The sequence below is a fragment of the Kwoniella pini genome, chromosome 9 (assembly GCF_000512605.2).
Source record: "Kwoniella pini CBS 10737 chromosome 9, complete sequence".
NCBI classification, from domain to species: Eukaryota; Fungi; Basidiomycota; class Tremellomycetes; order Tremellales; family Cryptococcaceae; genus Kwoniella; species Kwoniella pini.
Window position 1 is genome coordinate 1,132,413 of NC_091724.1, and position 17,109 is coordinate 1,149,521.

The window sequence follows — 17,109 nt, forward strand, 5'->3', positions numbered from 1 at the left end:
TGTGAATGTATCTCCGCAGGGCGGCCACGTGTTTTAGGATTATTTCTTTGTTTTTGACGACCGCTTGAGTACCATCGTATCAATAATTTAGGAATAATATTGACTGTATGATCTAGTGGAATTTCCATAACTATACTCTTCCTTGTACGACCGGCACATACAGAAGCTAGAAAGATGAAGTTAGACGCTACAGACTTGCGATATATCTCAGCGGACGAATTTCGGGTTCTCTCAGCTGTAAGTTCTTACTCAAGCGCTCATACCCAAGGTCTTAGCAATCGGAACTATCGATTGAGAGCATCATAAATAATCTGACACAGGGAACAAGGCTGACCAGGCCATCTGACTCAGGTTGAAATAGGATCCAAGAACCATGAAGTTGTACCTACATCTTTAATAGCGGAATTATCAGGTATAAGAGGTGGAAATGTGAATAAAACTTTAGGGGAGTTAGCGAAGAGGAATTTAGTGGGAAGGGAGCAGAATATCAAGTGTTAGTCACTCAACAACAGTTCTGCTTGAGACAGATAGCTGATGTGTTTCCTTGTGTAGATGATGGGTATCGTCTGACTTACGGTGGACTCGATTATCTTGCTCTTCGAACTTTCTCTCGAAGGAAATTGCCCAGTATACATTCTGTTGGAACCCGAGTGGGTGTAGGGAAAGAAAGTGATATCATGATAGTGGCCGATGAAAGTGGTGAGAAGAGAATATTAAAAATGCACAGGCAAGTCCACATCAACGATCAATCCCTACTGAGAAAGGGGTTTAGCTGACTAGAGGACTCTCCGTAGACTTGGTCGAATATCATTTAGAGCTATCAAGTCGAAGCGGGATTATCTCGGTAAACGACGAAGTGCTTCGTGGATGTATATGAGTAGATTATCCGCTCAAAAGGAATTCGCTTTCATGAAAGTGCGTCGGCTTTGACATCGCTTAAGTCGGACACCAAGCTGATCATAATCCCTTAGGCATTATATGAACACGACTTCCCCGTTCCAGTACCTATAGATCAAGCAAGACATTGTGTTGTCATGTCCTTGATAGACGGATATCCACTGTAAGCTCGCAGGTTCTTTACGAGTCTGCTGAGCTTACAATGTGTTTAGACGAGCAATCGAACAATGCGAAGATCCCGCAGATCTTTATTCGAGATTAATGGAACTTATCGTCCGACTAGCTCACGCAGGATTGATACATGGTGATTTCAACGAATTCAACATTATGATTACTCGAAAAACGGGTGAACCAATCGTTATTGATTTCCCTCAGATGGTTAGTACGCGACACGAAAATGCTGAATTGTAGGTCTACATTGTCGTTTTTTTTCATTCAGTTACATGCTTATTCAGTCGATTAGCTTCTTCAATCGAGATGTCAATTGTATAAGACGTTTCTTCCGTCGTCGGTTTAGGTACGAGTCATTATCTTGGCCAACATGGAAAGATGTGTTAGAAGGAGAGGATGAAGAGGACTTACCAGCGATTTCTGAGGAAGCTGAAGATGACAATCAACCGGACAAGGCGTCTACAGATACCTCGAACGTTAAAACAAGTGATGCTGAAGAGGAGACTGAGGCTGAGAGCTCTACGACTGCTCAAAAAAGATTGAGGATAGATCTAGAAGTCGAGGCTAGTGGCTTCGGAAGGGCATTACAAAGAGAGCTGGAAGATGTAAGTGATTCATGACTCAGCTCCTCGCGAGATATGCTAATGCAGTGGCTGTATAGTACATGCTCGAAGTGCAGGATATGCCAATAAGTGACGACGAGGATGAGGAAGACGAAGACGAGGACGAGGAAGAGAATGACGATGCTGAAGGTAACGAAGAAGCTCAAGATGATATCGAAGCGAAGGATGAAGAACCATTCGATGAAACAGCATTCCAGGAGCAAATGGTGGCTAAATTAGAAGCTATCAGACTACATAAAGCATTAGGAAATGATGTTGATAGCGATGGTGAACCGGTAAATCGATTATCAGATCACTCGCTTACTGATTCAGAAGAAGAATCGGATTCGGATGGTGATTCAGATGATTCAGTTGGACCTGCTCAAAGTGATTATACATCTTATATGCCTTCTCAAAGAAATACTCCTAGATTCCACGAAAGGATATCTGTAAATAAGATAAAAGATAAGAAAAATGGTCAAAATTTGCTTAAAGAAACTGTTGCTAGACAAGTTGCTAAACAACGAGAATCAACGGAAAGAAAACATCATTCAAAAGCTTCGCTTTCAAGCGCAGGAAAGAGAAAAGGAAGTAAATGGAAAAATTCGGATAAGTATGCTACAGGTAAAGATAGTGGGTGGTAATTTCGGGTCTCACCGTACTCAATATTAGCTTCACATGTGTCGATCTCAATGCATAGTACTGGAACATATTGATTGACAAAATGCACTTTCGAGTACTCTTGATACCTCCAGATGAACGGGCTTTACTAAAGAAGCTAATCTACATAAATCCGGCTGACAGGTGATAATCATACCATCCTACTGACCTGAAGGTCTAAAACTGGCTTGACCGGGGTAATGATCGAAATTTGTATCGACTGAGTCTGATTTCTGTGACAAAGCGGCCTTCCTATTTCTTTTGGAGATTGCGGAGAAGTCCTTAGAGCTTTTACCCTCTCCTTCTTTCAAGGTGTCTGTGACCCATCTCGGCAGACTTAGTCCTTCGAGTTCATGAGCATATCGCTTTAGGTGAGCTTCCTTGTTAGCCTATAATAGATCCTTCAGTTACTCAGCGCATTTGACATAACTGGGAGAAAGACAGAACTGACATGGGCTGCACATAAATGAATGCCTTCAGAGTGATTCCGCGGGTAAATTGGGACGGTAGTACACGCGACCTATCCAGAGCTGTCTCGAGTTTGCCATCTCGCGGTACAACCCCAAAGGTTCTCAGATTCGAAACGTCTAATCTTCTCGGAGGGATTTGTATTATCAGGGTGAATGATTATTGCTGAGGACAGCGAACATGTTGTTTGATGTTGAGTCAAAAGCCGATTGAAGAAAAACGAAGTGGGAAATGATTGAAAGAACCGAAAGTCCTTGGAGACCTAATGCTTTACTTGTTTTTATATACATACATAAGTGAGACGCAAAGCAAGCGAAGAAACAAAGCTTCAACGTCATTCCCTAAACTCCGAACAAATTTCAGAAATCAGAAAGGATCAAATACAAATATGCAATGCTGAAAAATTCGTGATTTCCCCAATAAATACATTTTAGAGCAACAAAGGATAACACTTGTTTGTCATCTTCTATCACGTATTTGAGGGGACCAATACCGAGCTGGTTCTTAATCATCAGCCACGCCTTGTGAATTGGCAACGATCACGGTCAAGTTACAAATGATGACGATGAAACATGGTGGAGTCTATCCTTTCGACAGATGCATAACATGTAATCTTTTATACAGGACTTATATACATAGCTTATTTAGGGTAATACGTCTTCAATGTTAGTGATTCTGTTGAGACGTCTGAGCATCGACCAAATCTTTGAATTCTTTATCAGTCAGCCCGGTAAGATCTCCAATCGCATAATTTACCGTTCCCGGCGCATTTGGCATATCGTACCTTTGTGCGGGTACGTGCTGTCTGAAGTTGTGCACATTCACCATAGGTGTGTCTGCTGTGTCCGGGTTAAATGCTTGACTCGAGTAGAAAGCTTGATCCGGGTCGAAAGCTTGATTCGGGAAGGAAGCTTGATTCGAGTAGACAGCTTGATTCTGTCCAAAGAGAGAGTTCTCCTGTCCCTGACATCGTGGATCGTTGGTGAGATTAGCTCCACTAAAGCTTGGTTCGAGATGTGGAGCTTGATACTGCGCATTCGTAAGATTGCCGCGCTCCGTTGAGCTGATTGAGTTGGAGTCGTTATGAGAACCTATATAAGGCGATTTGAAGGAGTTTGTTAAGTAAGACGCTTGTGACAGAAGTTGCCCGATCTCTCCCTCATTCACAGCAAGGTAGTCATATTTTTGAATTTCAAATATTTTCTTCGCTTCTGGCAAGAAGGTCCTCCAGTCTGGTACACGAACGGATCGATCTGAGGATTGAACGCTTGAGAATGTGTTGGAATACGGTTGGTATCCGCTTTCCATCATTTCTTGTTTTTCCTTCATTTCTGGTTTGGTCTTCCTTGCATCCTCTCTCATTTTTTTAGCTAGGTGTAAGTATGAACTCATTGCGCTTCTCAAAAATGTATATTCGGTTCCGCTTGTCTCCTTAAGGAGTTTGGTCACCGCTGATTGACTTTTTAGCTATAAAACGCCATATCAGACAACCTAAGCTGCATTTGTCGCAGAAGTAATTAGATCCTCTAGTGATCGTAAGTCAACTCACACAGTCGCTGCAAAGCGGGAGCTCTTTGGTATTTTGGCCCCGACTCAATTCCCTTGCACATTTGGTCCACTGATGATCGTCCGGTGCGCCTTGTTTTCGCCTCCCCTTCGTATCCCCTATTCGCCTCCCCGTTGTATGCCCTAGACAGATTTTCGGTGGAAATGTCTTTACTAAATGTTCTTGTAAATTTTTGCTGTAACCCCCATGTATGGGATCCTTGGTTGCTTCCAGAGTATCGGTTATCCAGCTGGGCACTGTTTTATTTTCATGCAGGTCACCGCGTTCTTCCGCGTACTTTGTCAAGTGTTCTTTGTGCCTTGCCTGTCATTGACTTGCGAATCAGAAGGAGAAACATACATCCACTATAGTCAAGAAACTTACATGTTTGGAACATAGATAAATGCCATTTGGGTCTCCCTGCGCAAAATTCGGGATTGTTCCACAGCTCCCCTGGGGCTCAACGCTACAATACCATTTGCTGTGTGATCGATTGACTGTTGGCTTGCCCCCAATGGGATCCATAGTGGACTGTGTCGTGTCTGTAAAGTCATCCATGATGATTGTGTATTTTGATGTTGAGGAATAGATATTATCCGTGCAGAAAATGCTTATTCTGTCTCCTTATATATACTGTACATCTACTACAATAGGCTTAGATACTGCTTGTTACCCCAGTGTACGACTATCCTTTGAGGGATTTGAAGGCCCATTCGTCATGGCTAACAGTCCATTATACCTCGACCAAGGTCAAAAAGGATACATGAACGTCATAGGGTGCTGGCTTTGGCTTGACATGACATAGATAGGGTCGAGCGCATTCACTGGCTCCATAACTTTGGTACATGCATATACTGTATACAGTACAGTAGCCTTCATTGTTGCTCATGACGAATCTAGTTGAGGATCATCCTTTGTGCAAATTGAAGACTACAATTTCAGCGTCCAACTTCCAATTTGACTGGACGAGACCAGGAAGATAACAAAAAATGTCTTGACACGATGGCTTCGGGGGCTAGAGTGTCATACTTGGAGTGGGACAATGAACAATTGTAGACCTAGTTCTTCGTCACAAGGCTGTCTCAATAAAGCAAAACGAGTAGCTTGACCAAAACATACAACGCTCCTTCCCGACACCCAGACTGGGCGGACCTGCTCGTTGTACTTGGCCGCCTTACTTATTTCTCTCCTAACGAGGAGATCCTTCTTGATCATCACAAAGAAAATAAGACCCTTTTCGGGTATGCCGGTCGCCACACACCCACTCCTCTAAGACGATCCTTCATTCGCCGTAATCTAAGAGAAGGAGGAGAGAATAAGCCACGAAAGCTTTGGGGTTTGATGCGCACAGCCCGAAAGGATAAGCTAATGTTAAGCATTGATCATCTGCTGATGCGAGCCGAAGCGATCAAGGCGCAAACAAATCTCGCAGTTTCCCAAGCCAAACTTTAATCGTCCACACCTCTTGGTTATGTATTTAACCTTATCGTTCCTAAGACCTAACGATTAAACTGATCGACATTTTTGCCACTCCATACATGATCTCGCTTGATATACTATGAGACACCTAATCCACATATGCCTTCTTACGCTCTACTTACTCTTCGTGTCAGCCATGCGTGGGCCTCATGAACTCACTGTAGATGCGGCTCAATGGGTCTTTGACGAATTTTCCTACGAACGGAACATGGCTCGAACTTTATTTGGTGGAGATACAAGTTATGCACCTAAGTACGTTACTTGTCCAAAAGATCGGGAATGGATATGGACAGCCAACGTAAGTTTTTTCTGATCTAGCTTTCGGCTTTCGCCTGTTCATTCTTTAGCTGCTCAGAGACTGGATAAGCAAGAAGAATCGTTCCTCAGGAAGCGGGAACAGGTAGTCAAACAAGCTGTGAAGAATATGATGATCAAGCATGGACTTCCCGTACCACCTCGCACACCTACAATTGGCTATGCTATTTCTGGAGGGGGATATAGGTCTATGATGTGAGTTGTTTCCCGATGCGCGAATAATGACTGATCAATGGAATGAAGTACGGGACTAGGTGGTATGATGGGTTTGATCAAGGAGAGTGAAGAAGCGGTCAAAGCGGGAACAGGTGGATGGGCGGACGCAATTACCTATCTGGCAGGTTTAAGCGGGGGTTCATGGGCCACCGCAAGTTGGATAGCCAATGGTGGAATGATACCACTCGATATGATCACTAAGGTGAGTGGGATGATTTCGTCGATCTGAGAATGTCACAGCCCACATTGCTCATCTTCTTTCGATCGGATTAGGTCTGGAATTTAGAATCCAATCTGATTTATCCAAAAGATGATAAATTCTCATTTTACTCCAACTTGATCGGTGAAGTCGATGCGAAAAAGGAGATGGGCTTTCCAGCACAATTGTCAGACTACTGGGCCTTGGCTCTGGGAGAACAGCTTCTTCCTAAGCAATATCGGATGGCGGGACATCCTGATCTGACTATATCCCAGTTACCCGAATTAATCCGAAAATTAGGGGAAGGAGAATTGCCTATGCCTATCATCATAGCTTCCCAGTCAGTTTCTTTGTCACTCAACTTTGGTATAGGAGGTAAATTAGCTGATTTGATCTATTGTTTCTATTGAGAATTAGGCGAGAAGAAGGCGAATTCGTTGTAGCTCAAAATTCTACTGTATGGGAGTTCACACCTTATTCATTCGGATCATGGGCATTTGGGTCCAAGAAAAAAGTGTCCGGAGGCTTCATGCCCGTAGAATATCTTGGTACACCGCTTTACGATGGAAAGACAACAGGCACTTGCGTCACAGGACTGGATAACCTAGGGTATGGCACACTAAAAGATGAGACGTATGATTGCTGACTTCCTCGATAGCTTTATCATTGGTACATCTGCCACCTTGTTCAATGGTCTTCTGCTAGAATTGAACGAGACCAATTCTAACAACATAATCGTGAAAGCAGTCAAGGATATGTTGTTGGCCGTGGGCGAAGATCGATTTGATGTTTGCAGAATACCGAATCCATTTAAAGGCTGGTGGGACCAGGAAAATCCTGTGAGCTATAAAATCTTGCTTGATTGACATCGTCTTTTCTTGCTAATTCAATCGAATTCAGCTTAAAGATTTCGAGTACCTAACCTTGGTCGACGCAGGAGAGACAGATCAGAATATCCCATTAGAACCTCTTTTGGTTCCAGAACGTCATGTAGATGCTATCATAGCTTTCGATGCCTCTAGACAGACTGCAACCAGTTGGCCAAATGGAAGCTCAATTCACACAACATTCACTCGTGCACATATTCTTGATAAACAAGCAGACACGAAAATTCAAATGCCAAATGTGCCAACTGCCAATGGGTTCGTGAACGGAGAGTTAAATACTCGACCCACTTTCTTTGGTTGCGAGGACACCACGACTCCGTTAATTGTATATATACCCCAATATCCTTGGACATATTACTCGAATAAATCCACGGTGAGCTGGAGTATGACTTCATATCACCTTTGCTGACACTTCGCTTCATTCTAGTTTCAACTAGATTATGATCTTCACTCTGCCACTGAAACTATGTTGAACGGAATGCGATCTCTAACACTGAATCAAACTGTGCCAATATGGCCCAAATGTCTATCCTGCGCTTTGACTGATCGATCTTTTTACTACACACCGCAAAATAGAACGGGAATATGTCAAGATTGTTTTGATACTTTCTGCTGGGATGGTCTTAGCGATGATACCAAGCCGAAAGAGTACAATCCGGTGTTGGGTGTTCCGGACTGGCTGGAAAAAATGAAATTAGTTAAACCAGAATTTGAGGATGGTAAGAAAGGATCGAACCATTGGGCTAATGAGAAGCTGGCTGGTTTGAGAGAAGGCGGATGGAAAGATTGGACTGGAAATGTTATCAAAATTGTAGGTAAGAAGATGGGTGTGATCTAAATATACAAATCTTAGCGATTCAGATAGCAGGTAGTCATTTGATTCATCTATATATACTGTATAAATTCATGACTCTATGTTAAAGGCAAGTGCATGAAACACTATTATAGCATCGATTCGCGATCAACCTGAAATGGAAAACTCACTAGGCGTTCTGACAGGATTTGATTCTTCACTCCGGAGTCGACTCTCCCTTTGAGACCTATATAATCTACTTCACTCATCTGCGCAAAGCCACTCAGCAGACTTCCTCGTCAAGATCTATATCCTTCGCAATAACGATTTTCAGATTCTGTTGAAAAACCCTTAGGACATGCGGATTTTCTCACTTTGTGCTTCAGCTGTCAGGATCATTTATACAACGTCGAAAGTCTGGTCTATGAGTATCCGCCCATACACTTTGATATAAGCAAGGTTTTCAATGCATAATGTCCAAATAGAGGAAAGAGACTATGGACATATTACGGAAAAAAGAGAATGGAGGTCTCTGGTAGAGGAGATAAGAGTTATAGCGATTATGAGGAATGTCCAGAATTTACAGGAGGAAAGAGTCGTCGATATATACTGTATCTAGGTATTTAAGTAATGTATATTCACATAATTACTACAGTGATGATATCTATGGTTAGAAGAAGTAATTTGCTTTAAGCGAGAACTTCATTGTCGACTTCTCTTTTACCAGGAGTAGAACCTTCACCTGGAGCACTAGATCCACTAGAACCAGTAGATCCAGTACCCTCATCACAATCTTCACCACCCTTTCCTCCAGAGCCAGAAGGAGAAGAACCACCACTTCCAGAAGGAAAAGAACCACTACTTTCACCAGGAGAAGAACCACCACTTCCTTTAGGAGAAGAACCACTTCCTCCTACAGGAGAAGATGATGAAACACCACCCCCAATTGGATTACCAAATTCATCGCAATCAGCTCCAAATCCACCCGTTCCACTTGGTGAACTGCCCCCACCACCAATCGGTGAAGAACTTTTCCCACCACCTCCAATGATATTACCAAATTCATCGCATGGTAATTCTGTGCCAGATGAAGGAGTAGAAGGAGTTGATTCACATCCTTCACCTTCACATCCTGATGAAGGGGTAGATGGAGAAGGAGATTCCGAAGATGGAGATTCAGGAGATGGCGATTCCGAAGATGGTGCAGGTGCAGCTGGAGATTCTGGAGATTCTGAAGATGGGGCGGGAGCAGGTGCAGCTGGAGCTTCAGAAGATGGAATAGGTGTACCTCCCATATCACCTGTATCACCACTTGAACCACCAGAAGAAGGAGCAGCTTCAGGAGAAGTAGTAGCCATAGCAGCATTTTCAGTTGTGCCAGCAGCTGGAGATTCGCAATCTTCAGAACATTCTTCAGTTGGAGTAGAGCTTGTGGTAGCAGGAACCGCTGGAGCTGAAGAAGTAGGAACAGCTGCTACTTCAGTAGTAGCAGGACCTTCAGTGTTGGGAACCGGAGCGGCAAGTACGGCTAAAAAGGAGCCAGGTAAACATCATATTCGTTTGTAGGTTGAGGAGATTGCCAATTCGTACTTACAGGTAGATGCCAAGAGGGTAATAATACTAAAAGCGAGTGTGAATCTCATCTTGAGATAAAGTTTAACAGTGATTTACGTGAAAAGGGTAAAAATAGATAGTATATGATCTATTATTGGTAAATGAAGGAATGGAATGGATTGATGACTTATTTGGAAAGAATGGATGATCCAGGTGGGCTGCGAACAGAGCTTTATATAAGATTCTTTTATGTCTTGGAACAGTTCAACATAGACAAAGAAACGGGAACATTGTCTTCTTTCGTGTGACAATTTATGGGAATTATCGACCCCTTCCAGTGAGATTGACAAGCTAATGAGAATAATCAGGACTTTCTCTTTCCCCTAATTATTAGTCGCCATTACTCGGGTACACATCCGTTCAAAAGCCTTTGATGATTCGGTCCAAGGGATTGCATATTTCCCATAATCCCGATCTGATCAACTCGATAATGATCAGACCTGCTCAATTTTCTGATTATTATACCTTTGAGTGAAGGATAGAGAAGGCCATCATCATGTGACCGGGAATCTAAATGAACATCAAAGGTTCTTTCCGTTGTTCTTTTCTACAAGATCACGCCGAGGATATTGGAAACCCTTCTCAAAGGATCCTTACTACTACTGTATTTTTTTCCAATTAGATTTGATGACGATGATCGATTTTCAGCAGTGTTTCAAATTCTTTTCTGACTCAAAAGGATATCCTAAAGTGTTCTAAGGACTTTTCAATACGGAAGTAACTTTGTAATAACTTGTCCGCCTCCTTTGAGTATAGGCTAATGGAGGACCCACTTTATTCTAGACCATAAGTGAGCTGCGATATGTGTGGAATAAAGGAACATGATGACATGCACTGTTCATATTGACTATAATCGTCCATGCATAATATGTGTTCATTAGAATTATAAAGATTCCACTTTTCGATACAGTAATTCTATCAAACATGCTAATTACTTAAAAAGCCTTATATGTAAATCCCCACCGTACATCAACCTAGGTCTGATCACAATAACATTCCCAACGCAACGATTGAACCACCTATCATCATTATTCCAGATGATAAACTAATTTTTTCAGCACCACTGGTAGTTGTTTGAGTACTGCTAGTGGTATTAGCACCTTTTGCATTTGTAGGAGTTGAAGTCGAATTTGTAGTTAAACCTTTTGAGATGAGCCAAGGTGGTATACTACCTATAACAGGTTCATAAGTATTTGGTGTTGTTGTATTATCATCTCCTGCCCAACACCAAGTATCAAAACAACTTTGACAATCTGATGTTCTATTTTCACTAGTATATCCAAATGATCTATCTGTTAATGCACATGCAAAACATTTTGGCCAAGTTTCAATTGATCCATTTAAAGTTAATGATCTCATTCCATTATTTAATGTCATTTCTGCTTCTTGATTTGTATAACTTAATTGATACTATATAAAACTAATCAGCACATTTGCCTTTTTGGAATATGATTTAACACAGGCTGAAAGAGGGGAAAAGCAGACTCACAGTCGAAGTGTTAGCAGCTGCACTCCATGGATAATTAGGTACATAAATGATCAAAGGTGTAGTAGTATCGTTACATCCGAAGAAAGTTGGTCTTGTATTGTATCCACCATTAACAAATCCATTCTCAGATGGTACTTCAGGCATTCGAATGTTAGTTCCTGTAGTTTCGGCTAAAACCTTTGCTCTTTCGAAAGTCGTTCTCAGTGCAGTACCATTTGGCCATATGTAGGTGGAATCATAGGAAGAATCAAATGCTATGATGGCGTCGACTTCTCTGAGAGGGACTAGAAGGGGTTCAATTGGGATATTTTGATTTGTTTCTCCGGCATCTACTAAAGTGATGTATTCGAGTTCGGCAATCTAGGTAACACAAGTTAGCATGATCTGAAAGTACAAGGAGCACCATTTTTGCAGAGCGCGTATGCACTCACGGGGTTCTCGCCGGAATTGTAATTGGCGAATGAGTTAGGTACCCTCGAAATATCTTCCTGATCCTCTCCTAGGTCTTGCAAGAAACCTTCAATGAGCCCGGTAACTAGACCTGTATCAGTACCGTTGATTGCCAGCAAAGCGCCATTGAAAAGGGTTGCAGAGGTTCCCATAACGTAGCTATCACAAACCTGAATTAGTCTTCGCAGATACTAAGGAGCAGGTACTGATGAATTTATAGAGAAATATCAAGAAAGCCCTTAATTACTCACGATAATTGATCAAAACCCTTGAAACAAGTTCCATTAGGTTGTCCTCCATTTAGTTCACTTCCCAGATACTCTAAATTGGTAAAAGCTCCAATCGACTTTTGAACGGATCCAAAAGCCCAAGAACCAAATTCATAAGGTGTAAATTCCCAAACAGTGGCATTCTCAGCAACAACTAGTTCCCCAGCTTCTCGTTCAGCAGCGATAATAATGGGCATAGGTAAATCCGCGTCTCCCAATTGTGAAATTACTGAAGGGAGTTGAGAGAAAGTCAAGTTGGGGGTATTGGATAATTGATATTGGGTAGGTAACATGTGAGAAGCGATTGCAAGTCCCCATAAATCGGTAAGTTGGGTTGGAAATCCTGCATCTTTCTTTGCGTTCGTTTCGGTCACCAAAGAAGTGTAGAAGGATAATTTGTCATCATCCGGGAAAATCAGGTTGGAATCCAAATTCCAAAGCTATGAGTACGATGTCAGCTTATATTATAGAGGGATGATCGATATGAGGATGGGTGAGAATATCGGTGGAACACGATTAATCAGATTGTTCATTCAGATATGATACTCACGTTGGTCAACAAGTCCGAAGGCAATGCCCCGCCGTTAGCCATGAAAGTTCCCGTTGCCCAACTTCCACCACTCAAACCAGCCCAATAGGTGACACCGTCTAACCAACCACCAAGACCACTAGCAGAGCCTTCAGATGACTGATTCATCATTCCCATGACACCGCCTAGACCGGTCCTACAATCATTCATGAAATTAGCATTCTTTTCATAAGAATAGGGTTTTAGGAGTTGGTATTTTGGAACGAAGATCGTGAAATAACTTACAACATCGCTCTATATCCTCCTCCAGCTAAGGCGACACCAATGCTAGGTGTTCTAGGAGGATTAGGTATACCATGGGAAGAAGCCATAGTATTGACGGCAGGTCCGGTCTTTTGTTCTCGTTTGGTCAAGAAGTCTTTTTCTCCTTGAGATAACCCTTCCTGTAAAGTGCACGCAATCAATACACAGGCACAGACGTATTTTATGCAGGATTGGGAAAGTAGGAGTTGACTTACAGTAGCATTCCGTATCCAAGTCAATCCAGTGGGACAGTCTACCTGATAAGGTGCATAAGACTTGTCACCCAGTGATCTGATTGCTAATTCCTGAGCTTCTCTTCTTGTAAGACCTTCATATCCTTCAATTTCTCTAGTTGAGGCCTCTCGTGAGAGTGGATGAGCGGCGAATGCAGTGGGTATGGCCAGAATAGCCAGAAGTGCTGGTGTGATCATGTTGAGATATGTCGAGGCAAGTATATGTCACACGAGGGTTATCTAGTATTTTAACAAATATATGTAAGGTGTAATACTAAAGAAACGAAAGTGAGAACGAAAATGTGAGTTATACTATATATACTTGACTATTGAGCTACAGAAAGATGAAGCGATGATGCCAAGAATGCCAATCCGGAAAAGCGATACAAAGGATGAGGGGAAAGATGATTGATCTGCACGAATGGGAGACTTGTCTTCTTATAAGGATTTTCTGATGCTTCTTGATCTTTCAAGTTTTTCTCGCAGTTTTCCTTGATGAATAAGTGACGATTATTCGGGCGCCGACTAAATTGAGGTGAGGTGGGTGAGTCACATCACATTAATTACAGCGTACGTCGTTCTTCACAACTTTTTACTTGATCTCTAAAAAGTCCTGAAAATTAACGTTGATCAACGGTAATAACGATTAAACTTTAGGAAATGACGCTAGAAAGCATTCGTAGGCACTGACATCCCATCGATTTATTTATTACAACATTTTACCTTTGGGTTTTCGGGTTTTAGCGAAGTCTCATACCCAATTGAACCCGCCTTTAAGCTTAAACATGGCGTTCATGTCTTTGCGTTGAGCCATCCCCTGGTGAGCTCGATCGATCACGTGCAACAGCGGCATTTGCGGGTTACTCTTTTACTCAGGGTGGAGGCTGTCCACTGTTGGATTAATACCCAATTTAATGTGATCTTACTTTTCTTTGCCATGACTTCCTCTTCTTTTGAGGCGACTTATCAGTGCTGTAAGAGTTATGTTTACATCTGTCCTGACCATTCTTACAACGGCAGGACCGCTTTCTCACCGGTATGTGATATCCCCCTAGCAACAATAAAAGTTTGAAGATCTTAATGATAACCTGTCAACGCCCTCTATCCTAAGCATACTCTTTTAGCACTTGATCTAAAAGATTGAAGAATGTACGTACGATCGTGTATCATACCATAACCCAGCTTTACATAAGCTGTTGCGATGGAGATTCCCTTTCAAAGTCTTCTGGGAAGATGTTGTTCGAAGCCAACCAAAACCGTCATGAATAGCCCTTCACATATTCTATTCGAATCGAAAATGGTCTTACGACTTGATGTCGAAGACGTAATGTATGATTCAAAGACGCAGCCACCGACTTATGAAGTACAGGCACGATCTTGCAAACCCATCCCAATAGAGAACACTGTTTATCTTCTCAGTAACATTAAGCCGGAATCGATACATCTTGAATGGTATTCTGGTCGGGAGTTTCTCCCTGAAAGCTGTATCAGTGAAATCGTTGGGACATGAAAGCAGATTTGCTCGAGACTTATTGCTGCAGACAATATCAACTGTAGACCGAATTGTAAATTTGAGAAGGCTTCATTGGGCGTATTTTGTAGGTCTTGAATAGATGCTTTGGTCCACAACCTTCGAAAACCTTCAAGTGGAGACCGTCAGCACCACCACCAAGAGCAGCACTTTTGAACGGTGACTTTGTCATGCAAAATTTCGATGAAGACGGCCGAAATGGATGATCGTGAATGAAAAGGTCCAAGCCAGAAAGAAAGGCTGATCGTATGACTAGGCAAGCAATTATCCAATAAACTCGAGACCGAGGTCGCTCTGTTATCCTTCCCGATGTGGAGTCTAGAATTTCTGCAGGTCGATGAAAATAGGATTGCATGATCACCAAAGAGCTCAGATGTCAGAGAGGGTACTTTGTCAGGAAGCCAAGACAATCCTATGCTCTTTCAATCAGCCTTCGTTACTTCATAAATCCATCTTGCTGTGTATGCCCAATGCTGTTTGGTATATGTCTGCCATACGCTCCGGATCCCACCACCATCATCATCATCATCATGCACTTAATCTTGATGCTTATTGAATTGAATGTCAATTGATTCTTCGCATTGTATGACGTTTAAGTTAGTGTTATCTTATCAATTTGATTCAAATACACGTCAGGTACGATTCGCCGCCGGATGACAATTATGAATAACACTCGATCAGCATTTTACCAATTCCTCGTTCATTATCGAATATAGTAATATCCCTCGTAGTGATATTGGTGTATGATATTGTATTGACACTCACTAAAACCGTAAAGCCAAGAAAAAATAGAGCTGAAAGAGATTAGCGTCAAAAAATGCAGAAAATGACACCATTTCGTTCGATATTTTTCCGATCATCCAAAATAAATGTACAACTTTTCAACAATTTTAGACCAATATCACATAGGACTTATGCTTCATCATCATCGTCATTATCATCAACATCATCATCATCATCATCATCATCATCATCAACCAATTTACAAATACCTTCTACACAAGGTGGACCTCAAGCACCTTTAGAATATTGTTCATCTCTAGTTCAACGTTTAGATCCTGAAGCTTGGTTATGTAGTTATTTTTGGCCAAAAAGAGAAAGATCTTGGTTTTTAGCTTATAGAGCTTTTAATGTGAGTCATATATAAAAATCAATCAAAGATTTTATACTCATGCTAATACATTCCAATATTAACACATAAAGATAGAACTTCATTTAGTCACTCAAACTATTACTCAACCTGCTTTAGCTGCAATTCGATTTCAATTTTGGAGAGATACATTAAAAATAATATTTTCTTCTACTGAAAAAGATTTTGGAAAAATTCCTCAACATCCTGTTGCAATTTTATTAGGAGATTTAAAAAGGAATAGACCTATTCAAAAATATTATTTAAGTAATTTAATAGAAACTAGAGTGAGTAAAAAATAAACTTCTTTTCACATCATTAATTTATAGCTTAGAAATACTAAAAAGATTTTAAATTTGAAATATAGGCTAAAACAATTTCACTTCCACCTTCTTCAACAACACTTACATCTCATTTAAATACATATAATCCAATTTCAACTTCATTATTACTTGGTCAATTACCAATTTTATTATCACCAAATCATTCTGAATATTCAAAAATTTCACATACTTTATCACATTTATCAACTTTATTAACAACAATATCATTACTTCGTAATTTACCTTTATTAGTTTCAAATAAAAAACAAATTAATATACCTAATGATTTATCTGAAAAATATAAATTAATTGAAGAAGAAATTTTTAGAAAAGGTTCAGAAGCTAATGGATTAAAAGATTCAATTTTAGAAATTGGTACAAGAGGTATGGATGAATTAATTACTGCTAGAAGGGATTTAAAAGAAAATTCAGGTAAAGTAAAACCTGATAATGTAATTCCAATCTTTTTAAGTGCTGTAAGTCTTTTGTTCCTCCTTGTTTCGTTTTTGATACAAAAATAAATCTAAGCTTCTTTGGTGTGAACTTTAGGTCCCTGCTGAAAATTATCTAAAAAGACTTGAAGCTTTAGATTTTGATGTTTTTTCACCTGAATTACTTAAACATGATTGGAAATTAGCTCCTAAGATTTGGTGGAAAGCTCAAACAGGAAAATTGTAAACGATGAAATGCCTCGCCTGCAAATCACCAAGTAAACAAAGAAGCATAGCATATTGAAGTCAGCTTAAGAGCAACGGGAATATCGTCCAGCGGATACGTGTTTTGGATAGATATCGGCGAAATGGACATTCACAAAGGAACCTCGTACCTTTCATCTGGTCTAAATCAGCATAGTTTTACAATCGTTGAACTGGGAACATGATTTCATTTATAATCATGATGCATCTCTCATCCTTACATCTACGATGATCCATAAAAGAATCGCAAAACATGTACATAGATGGGCTATATAACGTACCACTTGAGATTTCGTCGATTTCCATAAACT

General features: G+C 41.0%; 6 protein-coding genes across 6 annotated transcripts; 3 read left to right on the forward strand and 3 right to left on the reverse strand.

The window, feature by feature from the left end:
* Positions 1-174: 174 nt before the first annotated feature.
* On the forward strand, positions 175-2,314 carry I206_106682 (uncharacterized protein; the record flags this gene model as incomplete). Its single annotated transcript, XM_070203381.1, has 8 exons — positions 175-237; positions 352-493; positions 553-727; positions 795-915; positions 972-1,060; positions 1,110-1,304; positions 1,361-1,673; positions 1,730-2,314. 8 exons carry the CDS (start codon positions 175-177, stop codon positions 2,312-2,314), a joined length of 1,683 nt encoding a protein of 560 aa, XP_070059482.1.
* A 1,150-nt stretch (positions 2,315-3,464) lies between these two features.
* Positions 3,465-4,160, reverse strand: I206_106683 (uncharacterized protein; the record flags this gene model as incomplete). Its single annotated transcript, XM_019159122.1, has 1 exon — positions 3,465-4,160. One exon carries the CDS (start codon positions 4,158-4,160, stop codon positions 3,465-3,467), a length of 696 nt encoding a protein of 231 aa, XP_019007794.1.
* Positions 4,161-6,031: 1,871 nt separating this feature from the next.
* Positions 6,032-8,278, forward strand: I206_106684 (uncharacterized protein; the record flags this gene model as incomplete). Its single annotated transcript, XM_019159121.1, has 8 exons — positions 6,032-6,121; positions 6,179-6,333; positions 6,382-6,556; positions 6,628-6,893; positions 6,971-7,162; positions 7,212-7,392; positions 7,454-7,813; positions 7,868-8,278. The coding sequence occupies 8 exons, from the start codon at positions 6,032-6,034 to the stop codon at positions 8,276-8,278; spliced, it is 1,830 nt and encodes a 609-aa protein (XP_019007793.1).
* A 644-nt stretch (positions 8,279-8,922) lies between these two features.
* I206_106685 (uncharacterized protein) lies at positions 8,923-9,876 on the reverse strand (the record flags this gene model as incomplete). The annotated part of the gene is made up of 2 exons (XM_019159120.1): positions 8,923-9,761; positions 9,828-9,876. The coding sequence occupies 2 exons, from the start codon at positions 9,874-9,876 to the stop codon at positions 8,923-8,925; spliced, it is 888 nt and encodes a 295-aa protein (XP_019007792.1).
* Positions 9,877-10,831: 955 nt separating this feature from the next.
* On the reverse strand, positions 10,832-13,318 carry I206_106686 (phospholipase B; the record flags this gene model as incomplete). The annotated part of the gene is made up of 7 exons (XM_019159119.1): positions 10,832-11,257; positions 11,337-11,696; positions 11,768-11,945; positions 12,038-12,495; positions 12,606-12,780; positions 12,870-13,027; positions 13,103-13,318. The coding sequence occupies 7 exons, from the start codon at positions 13,316-13,318 to the stop codon at positions 10,832-10,834; spliced, it is 1,971 nt and encodes a 656-aa protein (XP_019007791.1).
* A 2,159-nt stretch (positions 13,319-15,477) lies between these two features.
* I206_106687 (uncharacterized protein) lies at positions 15,478-16,781 on the forward strand (the record flags this gene model as incomplete). Its single annotated transcript, XM_019159118.1, has 4 exons — positions 15,478-15,783; positions 15,855-16,067; positions 16,148-16,579; positions 16,653-16,781. The coding sequence occupies 4 exons, from the start codon at positions 15,478-15,480 to the stop codon at positions 16,779-16,781; spliced, it is 1,080 nt and encodes a 359-aa protein (XP_019007790.1).
* Between the last annotated feature and the right edge of the window lie 328 nt (positions 16,782-17,109).